The sequence below is a fragment of the Engraulis encrasicolus genome, chromosome 18 (assembly GCF_034702125.1).
Source record: "Engraulis encrasicolus isolate BLACKSEA-1 chromosome 18, IST_EnEncr_1.0, whole genome shotgun sequence".
Lineage (NCBI taxonomy): Eukaryota > Metazoa > Chordata > Actinopteri > Clupeiformes > Engraulidae > Engraulis > Engraulis encrasicolus.
In genome coordinates this window covers 1,533,197-1,550,000 of record NC_085874.1, presented here as the reverse complement: position 1 = coordinate 1,550,000, position 16,804 = coordinate 1,533,197, and the positions used below count along the sequence as shown (strand labels likewise).

Below are 16,804 nucleotides of genomic sequence, written 5' to 3'. Positions count from 1 at the left end.
ACTATGAATCTCTTTATATGTCTTGTAAGTATAGCTCTAGAGACTTACTATAGAATAACGTTTCATCTATTTTTCCCCTCAATCTCCCCCTTTTTTCCCCCTTTCTTGAACATTAATAAGCACGGTTCTTCTCCCCTTACCCTTTTTTTGTAAGCTTTTGAACTTGACTTCTGTGAGGAGGGAAGCAGTGCCAACCAAATGGGAAACGAAGCAGGAAAGCTGTTTTTTGTTGTTGTTTTTGTCATTTTTTGTCGTTTTCATTTAGGTTTTTTTGTTTGTTTTTCTTGGTCTCGGACATGTCTTTAAAGCGCTGGTCTGCCCACCGTTTCCTGTTACTGGCACCCAAAGCTGCTGACAATCCCATGTACGATCGATTGATCTGCGCATGCAGCAGTAGTCGGAAGATGGAGTTATTGGATTTTTTTTTCCTCGTCTCGAAAGATGCAAGAGAAACTATGGACTGTTGGAAAGGACAAAAAACAAGCCCACAGAATAAAGGAATGACTAACCATCTTATCTGACAACTGGAATGTAGGCTTAATTTTCGGGGATTTTTACACCTCTGTGCCAAGGAAAGCGTGCATTTCTAACAATGCACCCTTAAACATTTTATAGAAAAAAAAGAAACTATATATTCATCAGAGTAAAGTGTTGAGGGCTTGGACTTTTTTGAGGGGGGCAGGGTGGGGTTTGGGTGGGCAGGGTTTAATGAGCACCGCTTGATCTAAAGATGATTGCTCAGCAAAATGGAGATGTTTCATAAATGAAACTGGCACGATCGGTGATATGATTGGGTGAACAGGTATTTGTTGCAACCAATGGACTAATAATCAACCAAAGCTCCAGGACAGCCTGTTTGTTAAGTGAAGCAGCCTTGTCTGTCATCAAGTGCCTTGCACAGGTGTGCATCAACAGAAAGGCCCAAAGCCTTAAGGACTCAACCTTGGAGAAGAAGACTTGCAGTCCTATCAGACAGTGCCACAAACAATTATTTTGTCCCCGTTCCCTCCAGCCCCCAAGTATGTTGGTCCCTCTTATTTGATTTGAGAATTCAGCGTTTACTGTTTTATTGATTTTTAGCGTAACATTTGAAGTTCCTTTTATTTTATTTTATTTTATTTTTTCAGATTTGTGATATACGAAAAAAAAAAATTCTCACGTGTTGCAATTTGCTGCCTCACCCTGCTGGATTGGAATGCTATGTGTATGAGTAATCTATGCAGTTCACCTGTCAAATATGTTGGTTTAAAAGAGAAAAACGGTTACAAAAAAACACCAAAAGGCGTTGTATGCATGGAAGGGTAGAGGGTTACATGAATAGGAGATCTCCAAAGCACTTATGTGATACTTTGATTTTATCTGTTTTGAAAATTAAAGAAAGGAACTCCAGTATCTGCTTTTCAGCCAAAGCCCAGTGAGACAAGTCTGGTCATACATGTTCTATGAATTAAAAGCAAAAAAAAAGACTAATTTGGATATCTAAAGTTGTTTTTTTGATTTTAGCTGGGAAAACTGTCTTTGTAACAGATAAGTTATTTGTAAAAATAAAAAAAATTTATTCTGAATTCTGTACGATTCCCCCACTACTTCATCATCATCGTCATCATCATCATCATCATTAGTAGTAGTAGTAGCAGCTTTGCTGATACTTTGTATCGACTGCTCATCCAAGAATCATGAAGGATGATCATCTTGAAGTGTTTTTGACATTGAATCCACTAGGTGGCACCAGAGGTGTTGCAGCAGATTTTGAAAACCGGTTTCAGGTTGCATGGCTAAAGCGCACTCCAGAGAGTTCCAGAGAAGTGTAGCAGTTCCTTATAGCTCAGAGGCGGTTAAAAACTTCCTTGTTGAGTTTACTGACTCTTTTATCTTGAGTGAGTGAATGCAGAAATATGGTTACCAGGAAGTGTGCTCGCTGATAGGAACTCGCTGAACATGTCCTTGTTTACGTGCCAAGAAGAAAATGAATGACAATAACAGAAACATCTAATCATATGCAAAACACATACAGTACAGGTTTCATTGAAAGGAAATAGTGTTCCTAAATGGAACATTTTACATCTGAGCTTTGCAGTAACATACTTTTATTGCCATCCCCATATCGGGGCTACGGTACTAAAAACAACTTTGTTGCTTTGACATAAGTTTCTTAATGCTATTACAGCCCCTTATTGCTCCTTTCTCTGAGGCAAATCTGGATCACCACACGCAGAATCCTGTAATTCTACACAGTTTGCTTTGCTGTTTTAATTCAACAAATTGCGATTAGGGCTAAAGATACCCTCCAAGAGAGTGTAAATCCCAGTGTAGATTAACTATTGGTGCTGAGTCCATTTGGTTGTAAGTTTTGAATTAACACTGCAAAATGTACTGTTTACTATACAGGGCAGGAAGAAGGGGTTCAAGGAGTTCCTTTTGCAGTTTTCAGGCAGTAGTGCATGGCACATTCACATTCACATTCAAACACTTTCAGTGTCAACAGTCAAAGTAGGAAAATGCCTATACAGTACAGGCCTACAAATAGCAGGATATAGGAAGTTGATGTTGAAGACCTTTTAGAGGTCAAGCAGTTTGAGTCTTTTGGACACTTGTGTCCTCCTTTTTTCAAATTGTAAACGGTACACCAGAATCCTGAAAAGAACTTCGGAAAAGGAATTTGCTTAACAGACCTCTTAGAAGGTAGTTTTAAGCTTCCGCATTAGGGCTACCAGCTCAGTTGTGTCATTAACATGCGGATAGAGGCTCATTACATGGTCCACAGAGTCTGGAGGGAAAATGGCACTCAGATGCGCCTTGGCAACCTGCCTGTTGTCACTGGGGGAGGGCGAAGACACTGGCCTCCAAAACTCATCCATTGACCTGCTGGGCCGGTATTGCTGCTGGCAATGTGGGTTGGCTGGTCGGTGGTCGACAAAGTCGTAGCTGTGGCACCGCCCGTCGTGTGCCAGTGGTGGCATGTGCATGTGAAACGGATATGAGGGGCCGCATCTATGACCCTTAGAGACACCTGGTGGTGCTGGGTATCCCTGTCCACCTATGACATGGCCCTCTGATGTCACGTGTGGGTAGCGGCGTTCTGACCTTGAATGGCCCAGTCCTGTGTTATGTGTGTGATCCAGGCTCTCATCCATATCCAGCCTACCAGACGAGCTGGCAGACGAGTACAAGTCACTGAGCCCCGCCACGCCACTACTGGTGGCTATGGACCCAGCCGACCGTGGGGGGACTTCAAGCTGGTGATAGGGGTGGAAGTGATGTGGTGGAACATCTGGCATCCAGGGATCCGAGCCAAAGCTTAGTCCACTGTCTGGGCCAGTGGACGGGGTGTAGGAGCCGTTCGCTACTCTGGGGCTGCAGGGTCGCAGTGCCGGGGGGCAGCCGTCCGTCTCCTGCCCCACCACACAGTGAGGCAACATGGAGTACCGACCACCGTGGCTGTAGCCAGCCAAGCCCGTGCCACTGGGCCCCAATGGGTACGGATGGAGGGCAGGGTACGCTGTGGGGGGCACCTGGTGGTGCAGAGCCTGGTTCTCCTCAATGGCTGACCTGCTTTTCGCTCTCAGCTCATCCGCCACAGAAAGCTGAGATTGGTCTGCACGTTCCGGGTGGGAGTATTTGCACTTCACGCCATATGTGCACTTCTTTCCTGAAGGAAAAAAGAGGGAGAATGAGCTACCTTAGTGGAGGTTGGGTGGGAGAAGCATAGATGGGAGGGATTGAGAGACCATTTTGGGTGCTCAGCTGGTTGTCTGACTGGCATACAGTTGTAGCAAAATGGAATCGAACGAGATTTACCAAGAAATCAGCCCCAAACTTCACAATAGTAAAAGCCCCCAGCAGCAAGAGAGCTGCTGCTGTCCCATTTTACAGATATACTGTACACCTGAAAAAAGAGGAAGTCATGTTGGATTTCATCTGATTGATTTCATGGGCGGTTATGGGTAAGCAGCGTCAGACTTCCTACATCCATCCTCCTACATGACTGAGGTACCCTGAGCATGGTACCGTCCCATCACACTGCTCCCTAGGGGTTCATTGAGGGCTATTTCGTTGTGTGCACTTGTGTGGTGTGTGGAGTGCTGTGTCACAGTAACAGTAAGAGTTGGAGTTTCCCAATAGGCTTTCACTTCGCTTTTTTGTTCTGTCCAACCGGCACTTGGTTGGAGGTGGATGGTGTGCAGTTCTAAGACGTTGCCCCTCAGATGTACACCCCTCAGACACAACAAAAGCAGCAGATGTGTATCCCTTGTATCCCTTCAGAGAATGTCAACAGTGAGGGCATGCATTTGTTTGAGCACGTCCTGCTTTATTGCTCTTCTCTAATGTCCCATAAACACACTTAGCAAGGCAAACAAATTAGCCCATTGCATTTAAACCTGTATCGCCTCCCTCCCACTTTATTCCTGTTTCCATCTTGCCACCAGCCCTCCCATGTTGGGGCCTACTACAGTACTTTGTTGTAAAGAGGTCCCAACTCTGCTGCNATCAGCGGTGTAGTCTACTTTTTTGAAGTGGGTATACTGTATATATTCATGCCATTCTAAATAATGGATCAATCAATTTTAAGTGGGTATACTGAAGTCCCTAAAATTTAGTAGTGGGTATACTCCGTATACCTGCGTTCTACGTAGACTACACCACTGGCTGCAATGATACATGTCTGTTGCTTGCTGTAAAAAAAATAGAGTTGGAGGTGTGTAGGAAGTTTAGGCAAAAACTGCTGCATATCCCATTGGAAATTCAATAACCTGTTGCTTGATGTTCTGTTCACATACTGTATGAGCAGTGTGGGGCCTTCAAAATGTCATCTGTGATGTCAGATGAGTTTATTATTATCATCTTAGGTTTAGTTCTATGCTTACCATATGGACAAGGTGGCTGCTTGTTTTCAGGAACTGTTGGTGATTTCCTCAAGAAGTTGTCCAGAGTTGGTCCGTTCCTTCCAAGTGGATCTTCAGGTGGCATAAATCTGCATTCAAGAGTAAAACTGTGAGGCCTAATGTTTCATTTGGTATTGCAATTAGGGATGCATGTACGCCATGTCAATGCAATGGCCTAACCATTTCATGCAGGGCCGCTATCATAAGCTTGGTGTTACTAAAATAGTCGGCTATAGGCTAATGGCCAAAGAAACAGGGGAACACTTTATAATACTGATTGCATAAAAAGCATTATAAAAACGTCTTAAATAATTAACTAATGATGAACAGAACATTTAAATTTTTTTGTAAATATTCTAAGGTTTGTGAAATCTATAAAGCATTTATAAAGCATTCATAAAACTTGGTAAATAGTAAAAGAATTTGTTAATGTTTGGTTCATCATTGGTTAATTATTTACTAAGTCTTTATAATGCTTTTATGCATTCTTTATAATTCTGTTACCAGAATTAGATTAAATTTATCACAACTCACGTGTCATTGGCAAAAGTGTACATCAGCAGGCGGTCCTCAATGAACTTCTTCCACTGGGGCTTTTCGATCTGCAGGTCACGGTAGTTATCGTTGGACACGATGATCCCGTCTGACGCAAAGGCCAGTTCGACAATGTAGCGGTCGTCGTAACACACAATCCGCTTGCCGCCAACACATCGCGATGGGGTGAATACAAGAATCTTCTTCCGTTCCAGTTCAGTCAGGATGTGCTGATCTGAAACCAGGAATAGGCGTACACTATGTAATTAAATAATGTAACAATGACCCATATACATACAGACCCTGGTTTGAGTCTGGCCTGGACCATTTCCCATTAGCCTACCCCAAATCTCTCCTTCATAGGCGTGTAGCCTACAGATAGGGACTAGGAGGTGCTAAAGCACCTGCCCCTTTGCCCTACTGGACAAAAATTGCCCTTTTTGAAAGGTTTTTTTTGTCACAATGTACTGTGGTCCATGTTGACATGATCTAATACTTCATGATCAAAAGCATGTGACAATAGTTCCCCAATATAATGTATAACCTATAGCCTAGTAAGGCTGCCATAAGTTCCACATGAAATGTTAATTGTTATGCTCTTGGTCAGACCAAGTCTCGAAGAGATTTGAAAGTCGATGATAATCAGGCTATAACTTCAAACACCCATGCCTCCATAGTGGCTATGTTGAACCAGGACAAAGCTGAGGGCCATACTGTTACCTGTGATTGGCGTCTCCGGCCGCGGCTGCTCCTTCCTCCACAGTGGCACAAACACGGTGATGTCCCGCAAGCCCCGATCCCAAAACCACTTCACGGCCAGCTGCACACCACGACACGAGAAGACCTGTTTGTTGCCATGGCTGAAAAGCATGAAAAGGCTTGTCAATGGTCAATAGAAACATCATCACTATGATGCTGTGCACCAAGTAGCCTACATGACACCTCAGGAATAACTTGCACTAAGTCCCAGTTCAGACTATGCCGTTCTCTCTTAGTGTCTCCTGAAATGCCCATGCAATGTGGACTTTCGTTGCATAGTCCTATAGATTTCTCTTTTTAAGGTGACCTTTCACTGACAATAACATGAGAAGTAACACATGAAGTCCTGTAGCCAATTGCTCATCTCTACTGAATGCTAATAGTTCTAGTTCTGTTTGGGTTAGAGATTTGTATTCACTGTACACTGTAAAACATTGCAGCCAGTTAAAAAAGTAAGTTGCACTGCTGCCCTAAATTTTTAAATTAACTCAACTTAAAGCCTTGAGTAGAGTTAGCTTACAAAATTAAGGCAGCAGGACAACATACCTTTTCAAGTTTAACTGGCTGCAATGTTTTACATTGTAGGCTAGTAAAAAGTCCAATGTTCCTTTTTTGATGTGTGTTTTTTTCTGATTGCTAAAGCTCATGTTTTGTAACTTAAGCTGTTTTTGCAGAACTCTTCACACAAACACAACAACCTCATACCAAATAAACACATTGCAGCAACTAGACACAGGCAGTAAAAATTGAAAGCACACTTTGCCTCTTGGTTTCTCTTTCAAAAGAATGCAATTTTGAGGAGGTTAGGAGTCTTGGAGTGTTAATCTTTTGGAAATTGTGTGTAAAGTAGTGCATTTTGTTAAAAACTATGCAAAATGAGTGCAATGGATTGTTTTTGTTTTTAGGCTATAGGTTTGTGCATCTGTGTGAAGAGTTCCACAAAAGCAGCCAAAGTTAAGATCAAAAATGTGCTTTAACGAACAGAACAAAGCTGTGGCAACATTCACACCATATTACAGCATGGCTTACTTGTTTGTGACTTACTATCCGGTACACTTATTGTACATATAGGCAGAAAATGTTATATAATTGATATACAATTTCAAAACAGAATGACAAAAGGCACAATGACATTGTGTGCCTTTGAGAAATGTCTGTGCAATTTTGTAACCCCATAGTTGTTTTTTCTCTGTCCTCTTTTCTTTTTTTTGTTCAGCGCACTTGTCAGCTGTCAGGCGAGGGTTCATTTGCCTACGATCTCTGGCGAAGACATGGGGCTTTCCCCAAGCCTGCCCCTTCACATTCAGGATGTGGTCAGGGACAGGTTACTGCACTGGCCTAATGGGCCTAGGCCCAGGAGCTCAAGAGTCAAGGGGCCCTGAAACTCTCATCTCTAAATTTGCAGCATTCTCATATTGCATTAAAATAATACTTTTAACACGTGTATTGTCAAATTCTCCCGGAGGACAACTCCCCCCAAAGCCCCAATAACAGACTCTCACACCTGGATTAAAACCCTTGAATCGTTTTGTAACCTATCCTAGCAACAACCATGGAGGGGGCCTTTCTTGTGTTCTGGCCAAGGGGCCCATGGAATCATAATCTGTCCATGCTAATTTGCATAAGTTAAGAGTGCTCACAGCATGCTGTGATGGAACATCAGACACAGTTTTTTTGTAAAAATTTTTTTTAATTATTTGAAAGAAACAAAGAAAGAAAGAGTAAAGAAATCGACCTCTCAGAATAAGGTCAAATATTCTCACAACGTGACAGTGATGATTAATTGTTAGAGATAAATATTTGGTGAGAGTCGTCTGGCCAGTCATATGGGGCACGGGACTTTTCTCAGTCAGGTGAAGGTTCCCTTTTCGCACATGACACTAACCACACAAGGAACCTCTGAGAGCATTCTGATTTGACCGGTGAGCACATCACGATGACTGATCACTTTTTCAAGTTAGGTAATTCTGACTTAGCAAATCCCTGCCCAGAATGCTTTCTTTCTCATAGCTACAGTATTGCTGTCTGAGGGAGACATGTAAGGCCTACAGTAAGATTTATTGCTGTTGAGATGTAGGCTATCTATATCGGAGATAATTCACACAGAAGTCCAAACATGAAACAACCATGCAACACAGAGGGGTGATAGATAAAGGTTTACACACACACACACACACACACACACACACACACACACACACACACACACACACACACACACACACACCACACCACACAACACCACGGTTTGGTAAATGTGGACATGCACATGCAAATCGATTGTCACGTAAGCCTATTTTAAGAATCATAGGGTTTCTTTGCGTGAGTAAACTATTTACCATAGTCCAGACCCACCCCAGAAAATGAAGAAATAATCTGCTGCTTTCACTTCTTGTTGCACTAAAGAGGAACTTCTCTGAAACCGCTTTAGTTTACATGACACAGAGTGTTGATATGGCAACTCAGTAACACTTTGTTTTAGGGATACATCTATTAGCACGAATACATACAATGTTAATGCCTGCATAAGTACCTCGTAAGGCATGTACTAAGCAAATGCTAAGGCCTACTAGGTCCTTACTAAGGTTAAATTGGTAATAAATCCCTTATTGTGCATGAACTAGTGTGCATGAACAATTTGCGAATACATGCCTAACAAATGTTTGATTTTGCTTTGTACATGCCTTACAAGTTACTTATACAGGAACATTGTATTTATTAGTGCTAATAGATGTATCCCTAAAATAAAGTGTTAACGGCAACTCTTATGCTCCATAACATGCATGATTTCACCAAGTCCAGTCAGGGCTAAATGTGGACATTTCAGTTAGAAAACAGTATCGTTGGTCATTTCGTGCCTTTTCCATAGACAATGTCATCCCCACTCATGCTGTCTTTCTTATATCTAATTGTCTGCCTAAAATAGATGGGTCTATAGACTATTAATTAATTTGCCCATCCATGGGCATGACTAACAGGACAACTATTTTGAAGCCCACTGAAATATGGATACCTAACAGTAATATACAATCATTCCCCCTCTCCACCAGCACTTTTGTTTTCTTTTTTTATGTAAATCATTCCATCAACAACACCTGTCCTCTTCAGCTCCTTTCATTTTTTTCCCTCCTTGCCCCAGTTTCTCATACAGCAGCATGTGGGGCACAAGTGCTTGGATGATCATTAGTTCTGGTTGCTGCCTACAGCATGACAAAAAAATACACTAAAACCTACCTCTGTGAAAAGGCTAAGGCCTTGACCAATAGAATCTAACAAAGAGGCCTTCACATTTACACAACACTGTTTCCTCTAAAGATAATAGGCCCATTTACAAAGCCCGTTATTTATTATAAAGCAACCTGTTAAGGAAATTGCAGTGGCTTCATATTAGATAAGACTATGGTATTGTATTCCATTCACTCCCACTGTGTATTTAGTAATCTAACCAACGACTCTATGCAGTCAATGAATCTAACTATTCCTCAATCCTATTCCTTTTATCAAACATGACTTACAATAGAGTACCTGCACTAAATGAAACTGCCACGAAACTTGACAAGAACAGAGTAAGCAAGAGCCAAACATTATCAGTGAAGGCTACATGACAGGGCTGTCAAGTGTCAGGCTGTAAGTTAGGAAGGAGAGAAAACAAAGCAAGGCAAGGAGAAGGCAAAGAGAGCAAACTTGAAAGTATAGGGGTCAATAGCACTATAAAGTACCTTTTAAAGGTGCTCTGTGTAATATTTTTAGTGGCTTCTATCCAGAATTCATGCTGCCCATTCACAAATATACGTTTTTCATATAATACTTACTGTACCACCACCATCAAATTCTAAGTAGGCCTATTTATTATGACGAAGAAAATTTCACCTTACACAAGGTGGAGCTTCTTCATTGTCTGCCATTTTGAATTTCCAGAAATTTAGTTGTGAAACTTAATGTACTGCTTATTATTAAGTAAGTATTCATGAAAAGATCACATTTGGCAATAGGCAGCACAGTTGCAATACCTACTCTGGTCACTATCCTACACAGTGCACCTCTACGGTCCCAGCCATAACCACATTCATTCATCCGACTCACACATTCACTCAATGGCCTGGGCTCTTAATATATTGCAGATATGCTAGAGCACTATTATCCTATAAGATTTCTTAGGTCTCATCTACTGGTTGTGCCCTGAGTTCAAATTTGAACTTCCCCAAAAATGTCATGTTTGAAAAATAAATTAAAAACTATTATCTACCCTCTGTAATATTCTCTATACTTTTCTATAATATTTTTATCTCTTTTCCTCGCTATACAGATCTGTTATTGCTATTGGTATTTTCTTTCAAGTTAAACTGAACATCTTTCAACAACGTCTCAAAGGGACTCTGTAGTGATGTTGACCCACAGGGGTGAATGTGCCCTCTTAGCTCGCTAGACAACAGAATGAGAGCCCTTTACCTCATGGCCACGTTGCTGCCGTCAATGACCACTGGCCTGAAGTTGCTGGCGTGGTTGCGGTCCACTGGGGCGGCAGGACTCTGCGATGGCGACACTGCTCGAGGAGAGCCACATCCCCTGGCCACGAGCTGTGGGCTACTGCTGCTGCTGCTGCTGCTGGGCGGCCTGGAGCTTTTGGCCGAGCCCCCGGGCAGCCCGTTGTGTGCCCCTGTATGCCTGGCTGCTGTGGGGCTGGGGGTGGCAGAGGTGGTGGCTGGGGTGTTGGTACTGCTGCTGGTGCTGGTGCTGGAGGCCTGGTGGCCGCCGGTTTTGATGAGCTCCCCCAGGATGTCGTTGGTCTGGGCGTCATGACGGAGGCTGTCCAACACTCGCACGATGTCCGCACGGGAGTAGCCCAGCTTGAGGAAGCGTTCCACTTTGCTCTGATGCTTGTCCGAGGAGCTGTGCATTTCTGTGTGCGTGCGTGTGTGTGTGTCTGTTTGTGTGTGTGTGTGTTTGTGTATGTGTCTGTTTGTATTTCTCTTGAAAAGTTCTGGGTTATATCTGTGTCAGACTGTCTGTCCTCAGTTATTGACTTGCATGTGCAGTGTACCTCTCTGGATACTGTATGCCCTGTGGTACTCTTCTTATGTGTGCCACTGGTCCAGTTGTGTTACTGTAGGAGGGAGAGAAAGAGGGTGTCCTTCTCAGACGTCAATCCAGCTGCTATAATTTTGCCCTTTTCATCTCCTGCATACTTGTTCTCTCTCTCTCTCTCTCTCTCTCTCTCTCTCTCTCTCTCTCTCTCTCTCTCTCTCTCTGACAGGGGAATCCTCACGGCAGTCCAAGCCCCTTCTCTAACTCATGATGATAGTTTCCATGACGAAGCTGTCCGTTTTGGAACAATTGACAGCGAGTGGGTTGAGGTGTTGTGGTTTTGGGAGGGGGTGGGTGTTGGTGGTTGTTGTTGTTGGTGGTTCTGCAGAGAGAGAGAGAGGGAGGAGGGATGTTGATGAGACAGCCCCAGTCGCTGTAAACACAGGAAACGCGTGGCTACAGTGATGGGGAGTTTCACACTCTCTTTTTTTTCTTTTTTCCCTCCTCTTTTCAATTCTTTTTTTAAATAGTGATCTGCAACATGCAACACAGCACCAAGACTGCACAGATGAAAAGCACACCAATCTACGTCACACCCACATAAACAACAAAAAGCTCCCCCTGCTCACTCTTGACGTAATTTTTTTCCTCTGTCTCTCTTTCTTTCTATTTATCTGGGTGTGTCTCCATATGTACACATGCGGAAAACAGTATTAGTGTTTGTGTTGCTTGTTTCACTGGTGGGGTCTCTGCAATTTGGCCTGAAGTATTGAGGAGGTCGGCGTTGGCTAAATAAACATAACCCAACAGGGTGGTATATCAAGAACCTGGCTCAGTAGCGAACAAGGTTAAGTTGGGGTAAATCTAGGTTAAATTGTGGTAAATCATCTAATAGAAGAGCATGGAGTCCTCTTTTTCTTAACTAATTGACAACTGTGGGCTATCTATTAGAGGTTTTAGCACTTCCTGTAGGTTGACTTAGCCAGGTTTGTGTTCTTAATACCTGCATGTGGAATTCATATTTTTGCGCTCTCATCATGATAGCGGAAACTCCCAGCAGGAGATGTGTTCATACAGGTGTGATCAGGAATGGATTATATGACTCCATGGGCCCCTGGGCCAGACAACAAGAGAGCCCCCCCTTCATGGGTGTTGCTAGTTGTTGAGGGTTTTACAGACTGTTTTGCTGGGGCTTTGAAGGATTCTATTCTGAAAAAAGTGTACAATACAGTTGTCAGAAGTGCAATTATGATGCATTATGGGAACAAAATTATGGAGTCTTGGGCTTAAGGCGCCCCCTGGCTCGTGGGCCCTTGTGCCTGGGCCCTGTAGGCCCCTGCACTAAATCTGTCCTAGATGCTGATTAATCTATTTAAAACGATCAAAATGTGAATTATGAGGAACGAATTTAGAACTTGAGTCATTGATTTCCGCTTCTCTACTTGCCAATTTCCTCCTACCTGAGCGACACAAAGAATCCATCTCACACTCTTTGACACCTTTATATGGCTCTGAAATGACAAGTATGTTGAACATTTTGGCATGCTTTCTAATCTGTTGGGCCGAAACCCAGCACGCACAAAAGAAACTAGAAGCATTTACATACGTCTTTGGCCTACTTACCGACAGATTGGGGGGCGTAAAGTTTTTTAAAAATCCATTTTTGGTACACACACACACACACACACTAGACATTATTAATGGATGCATGGCTGGGAAGGTGTCCTTCAGGGCTGTTTTTTTAATCAACACCTTCCTTGTGGTTTGTTGGGCCTGCTGTCTAAATTGTGGACTTGTGCCAAAGTATACGGTATATCCAGAAACGAATACTCAAATAATTCGGCCACACCTCCTCTTGTGTGGTGTAGGTGTGTTTTAGTTTTCTATTTTGAACCTGTTTTGTTGCACGTTCACACCAAAGACAACTATTTTTAGCTCTTGACTTCTCAGGATGGTATTCAAAAGCGTAAGATTAGTGCCCTGTCTGGACATGTTAACGTGTTAACCCTTGGACATGCTGCCAGTGACTGTCCTGTCTGCCCCATATCTATTGGACTGACAGCTACCCTTCAAATCCCCATTCAACTTCTTACAGAAATGACCTGGTGTTTGTATGCCGAGGCAATGGCAAGGACCATGCTAAATAAGTGACTCTCTCTCTCTCTCTCTCTCTCTCTCTCTCTCTCTCTCTCTCTCTCTCTCTCTCTCTCTCTCTCTCTCTCTCTCTCTCTCTCTCTCTCTCTCTCTCTCTCTCTCAGACAGAGAGAAGGTGTCTATGAGTTTCCCACTGATCTTCAGCCACAGTGACATAAAGTGAAAATCGCAGTCATAACACACACACACACACACACACACACACACACACACACACACACACACACACACACACACACACACACACACACACACACACACACACACACACCAAAAGCAGCCTTTGACTCTTAACAAACGACACACTTAGTTTGGAGATTGACAAAGGACGCCTTCCCCATATCTGTCCAAATGGACCACATAACGCTGTGCTGTTGGTGTGTATGAGTGTATAAGAGAGTAGTACTTACAGTTTGAAAGCGTTACAGACAGCTGTGCTCGCGGTGGCTGCCTGTGTCGACTTGTCTGGTAGACTGTCGACTTCTCTTCTCTCTTTCACACTCACACACAGACACACACACTGAGCTCCCTTTCAGCTCCACTCCGGGCTGTTATCTCCACAAACGAGGAAGTGACTGCATTTAATTTTTTTTTCAAGTCGAGTCGTACCGGCAAGGAAGCAATCAGAGAGAAAAAGAAGAAGGCTGTACATACGGGAGAGAGAGAAGGAAAGACTGGATGAAGAGAGAGAGAGAGATAGAGAGAGAGAGAGAAAAGTTGCGGCACACTTGCCCGAAGGAAAGGAAACGCAGGCTGGCTGCGCAGGTTATGTAGAAAAGCTGGGCTGGTTTTCTCGCCATGCATGTAAAGGCTGCTGCTGCTGCTTCCTTGTGCAATCTGAGAGGCTTGTTGCCCCCAGGTGGATTTGGACTGTGGGGCCGAGGAGATTGCTCACTTTAAAGGTGTACTGTGTAATATTTGTTGCAGTCTCTTTCCAGAATTCATGCTGCCCATTCACAAATGTTACTTTTTTCATCAATACTGTGCATACCTCCACCATCAAATTCGAGGGTATTCATTATGAATGGGAAAATTGCCCTTTTCATACATTAAAAGGTGGATTTTCTCCTGATGTCTGCCATTTTGAATTTCTAGAAATATTTTTTAGCTGCAAAACATACTGTTCTTTGGTCATACTAGTAAATATTAATGTATTATTTAGTTAATAATATTCATGAAAATGGCAAATGGCAGCACAGTTTCAATGGACAGCATTGTTGCAATACTCTTGTCGCCACACAGTGTCCCTTTAACACTTGGACTGGTCTATTCACCCCCACGGCCCCCCTGCTTGTCTGCCTGAGATGTCACTATAGCCACACAACTGATGATGCATAACCGCACTTTTGAGGTGCCACAAGTCACAACCCTGTGAGCTGTTTGGTTTGTCAGAAATCATGAGCAGAAAAGATAGGCCTTCTTGTGATACTGTGTGTGTGTGTGTGTGTGTGTGTGTGTGTGTGTGTGTGTGTGTGTGTGTGTGTGTGTGTGTGTGTGTGTGTGTGTGTGTGTGTGTGTGTGTGTGTGTGTGTGTGTGTGTGTGTGTGTGAGAGAGAGAGAGAGAGAGAGAGAGAGAGAGAGACTACAGACAGATTGTAGGTGCTTTATTGTAGGCCTTAATTCCCGTTAAACGTGGTGCCCAAAATACAATGTTAGACCTGCTGCAGCTGTGCAGTGGGTTTCAGGCCGACCAGACACAATCCCCCTCCAGCTGCATACTCTCCGCACGCACGCACGCACGCACGCACGCACGCACGCACGCACGCACGCACGCGCACACACACACACACACACACACACACACACACACACACACACACACACACACACACACACACACACACACACACACACACACACACACACACACACTATCTGCCTTCAATCAAGACAATTTTATGGCATGGCAACGTATTAGACAATAAAGCTTTTTAGATGTTAATCTAATTAAGTATATTACAGTGTCAGGGACACAAATGGTCTTCAGAAGACACCTAAAATTAAATGTCTTTGAATGTATGTTGCACAACCTCAATTGACATTGCTGTTCTTGTTGTTTTCGTATTGCTGAAATTAAAATGACAGATAATTAAGAGAACAACTCCGATATAATCTATAAGGAATGTAGAATGTATGCAACATATCTACATATCTACATAGCAACATAGTAGGGTTCATAAATGTAGTTTTCATCATGTGTATTTGTACCATACTTCCTTGATCTAGGCCTACTGGTCTATGTCCAAACACATTTGTCTTTCAGTTCCTTAAACAGATTGTAGGCAACACCCTAAATGGCAAGGGATTGCAAATCAGGCACACAAACAAACTCATGATCATCAAGTAATGGTAACAAGAAAGTGTCAGCTACATGAAGTGTAATGTAAAATCAGTAATGTCCAAAATGGAATTCTTGCATTTTGCCTTAAACTTGTCTTGTCCATGCACCTGTGCAACTTCCTGGGTCTTTCATAGCATGTTGAAGTTCAATTGACATCAGGGATGAATTATGACTCTGTGGAGCCCTGGGCCAGACAGCAAGAAAGACTCTCCTCAATGGACCCTGCTAGTTTACAAAAGGATTCAGGGTTTTAGGCCATGTGTGAGAGTCTATGTTGTTGGGGGGTGAGGCTTGCCCCCTCAAGAAAATGTGAAAATACAGTTGTTAAAATTGTATTTTAACACAACATGAGAAATATAAAGGCAAATATAAAGGCTAGAGCTTCAGGCCCCCAGAGCATTCTGAGTAGGCCCCTGCAATAATCTGTCCTGTAGACAGTGGATGCAGTTGAAAATTGCCATGCCACAATATGCAGTACACAGTACCCCGGGCCACTGGCTGACTGACTGCTGCTCTTGACTCAGCCGTTGCGCAGCACAACAGATGACAGGGGTTTCCCAATAGAGAAGTAGTCAGTTTCCATTCGGCACTGCGAACGCAGTGGAGCAACTCAGTCATTTTTCGACTAGTGTGTAAAGAGGCCCCTATTTTTTCCAACCCTGGTATCAAAACAAACCCCCACACCACCAATATGGCAGCGCGCCACCAGTGCAACATGGTTTCGTAGCTTTGATCTCTCTCTCTCTCTCTCTCTCTCTCTCTCTCTCTCTCTCTCTCTCTCTCTCTCTCTCTCTCTCTCTCTCTCTCTCTCTCTCTCCCCTCTTTCCGGCATTCAGTACTTTCCTTCCTTCAAGTGTTTTGCTGCATAACAATGAATTTATAAAGAAGGTGTACTTGACACACAAAAATGTGATGATGTGATACTGTTGATCAAGTGTACCTCAACAACTCTAACAAATACAACTGCTTTGATGTCTGAGATTTTAGAAATGGTTCTGCAAGGCTGCACTTGATTGAAAGTACAGCCTAGTAAATTGAGGTTGTTCCGCCGGGTTACACATTGTTGGTGAACTGCTCATGCATTCTTTTCCAAGATGGCGTTGGCTTG

The 16,804-nt window shown here is 43.2% G+C and overlaps 1 protein-coding gene across 1 annotated transcript in view; it reads right to left on the bottom strand.

Moving 5' to 3' along the window:
• LOC134468861 (endoribonuclease ZC3H12A-like) overlaps positions 1–14,298 on the bottom strand; it is a 14,884-nt gene extending 586 nt beyond the window's left edge. The window contains exons 1-6 of the mRNA XM_063222767.1: positions 13,766–14,298; positions 10,626–11,583; positions 6,138–6,277; positions 5,418–5,652; positions 4,866–4,972; positions 1–3,649 (exon numbers count right to left, since the gene is read on the bottom strand). The exon at positions 1–3,649 is cut by the window's left edge and continues 586 nt beyond it. Of these exons, the coding sequence (XP_063078837.1) occupies positions 2,676–3,649; positions 4,866–4,972; positions 5,418–5,652; positions 6,138–6,277; positions 10,626–11,074 (1,905 nt within the window). The 5' untranslated portion in view covers positions 11,075–11,583; positions 13,766–14,298 and the 3' untranslated portion in view covers positions 1–2,675. The remainder of the gene's footprint in view (positions 3,650–4,865; positions 4,973–5,417; positions 5,653–6,137; positions 6,278–10,625; positions 11,584–13,765) is intronic.
• Between the last annotated feature and the right edge of the window lie 2,506 nt (positions 14,299–16,804).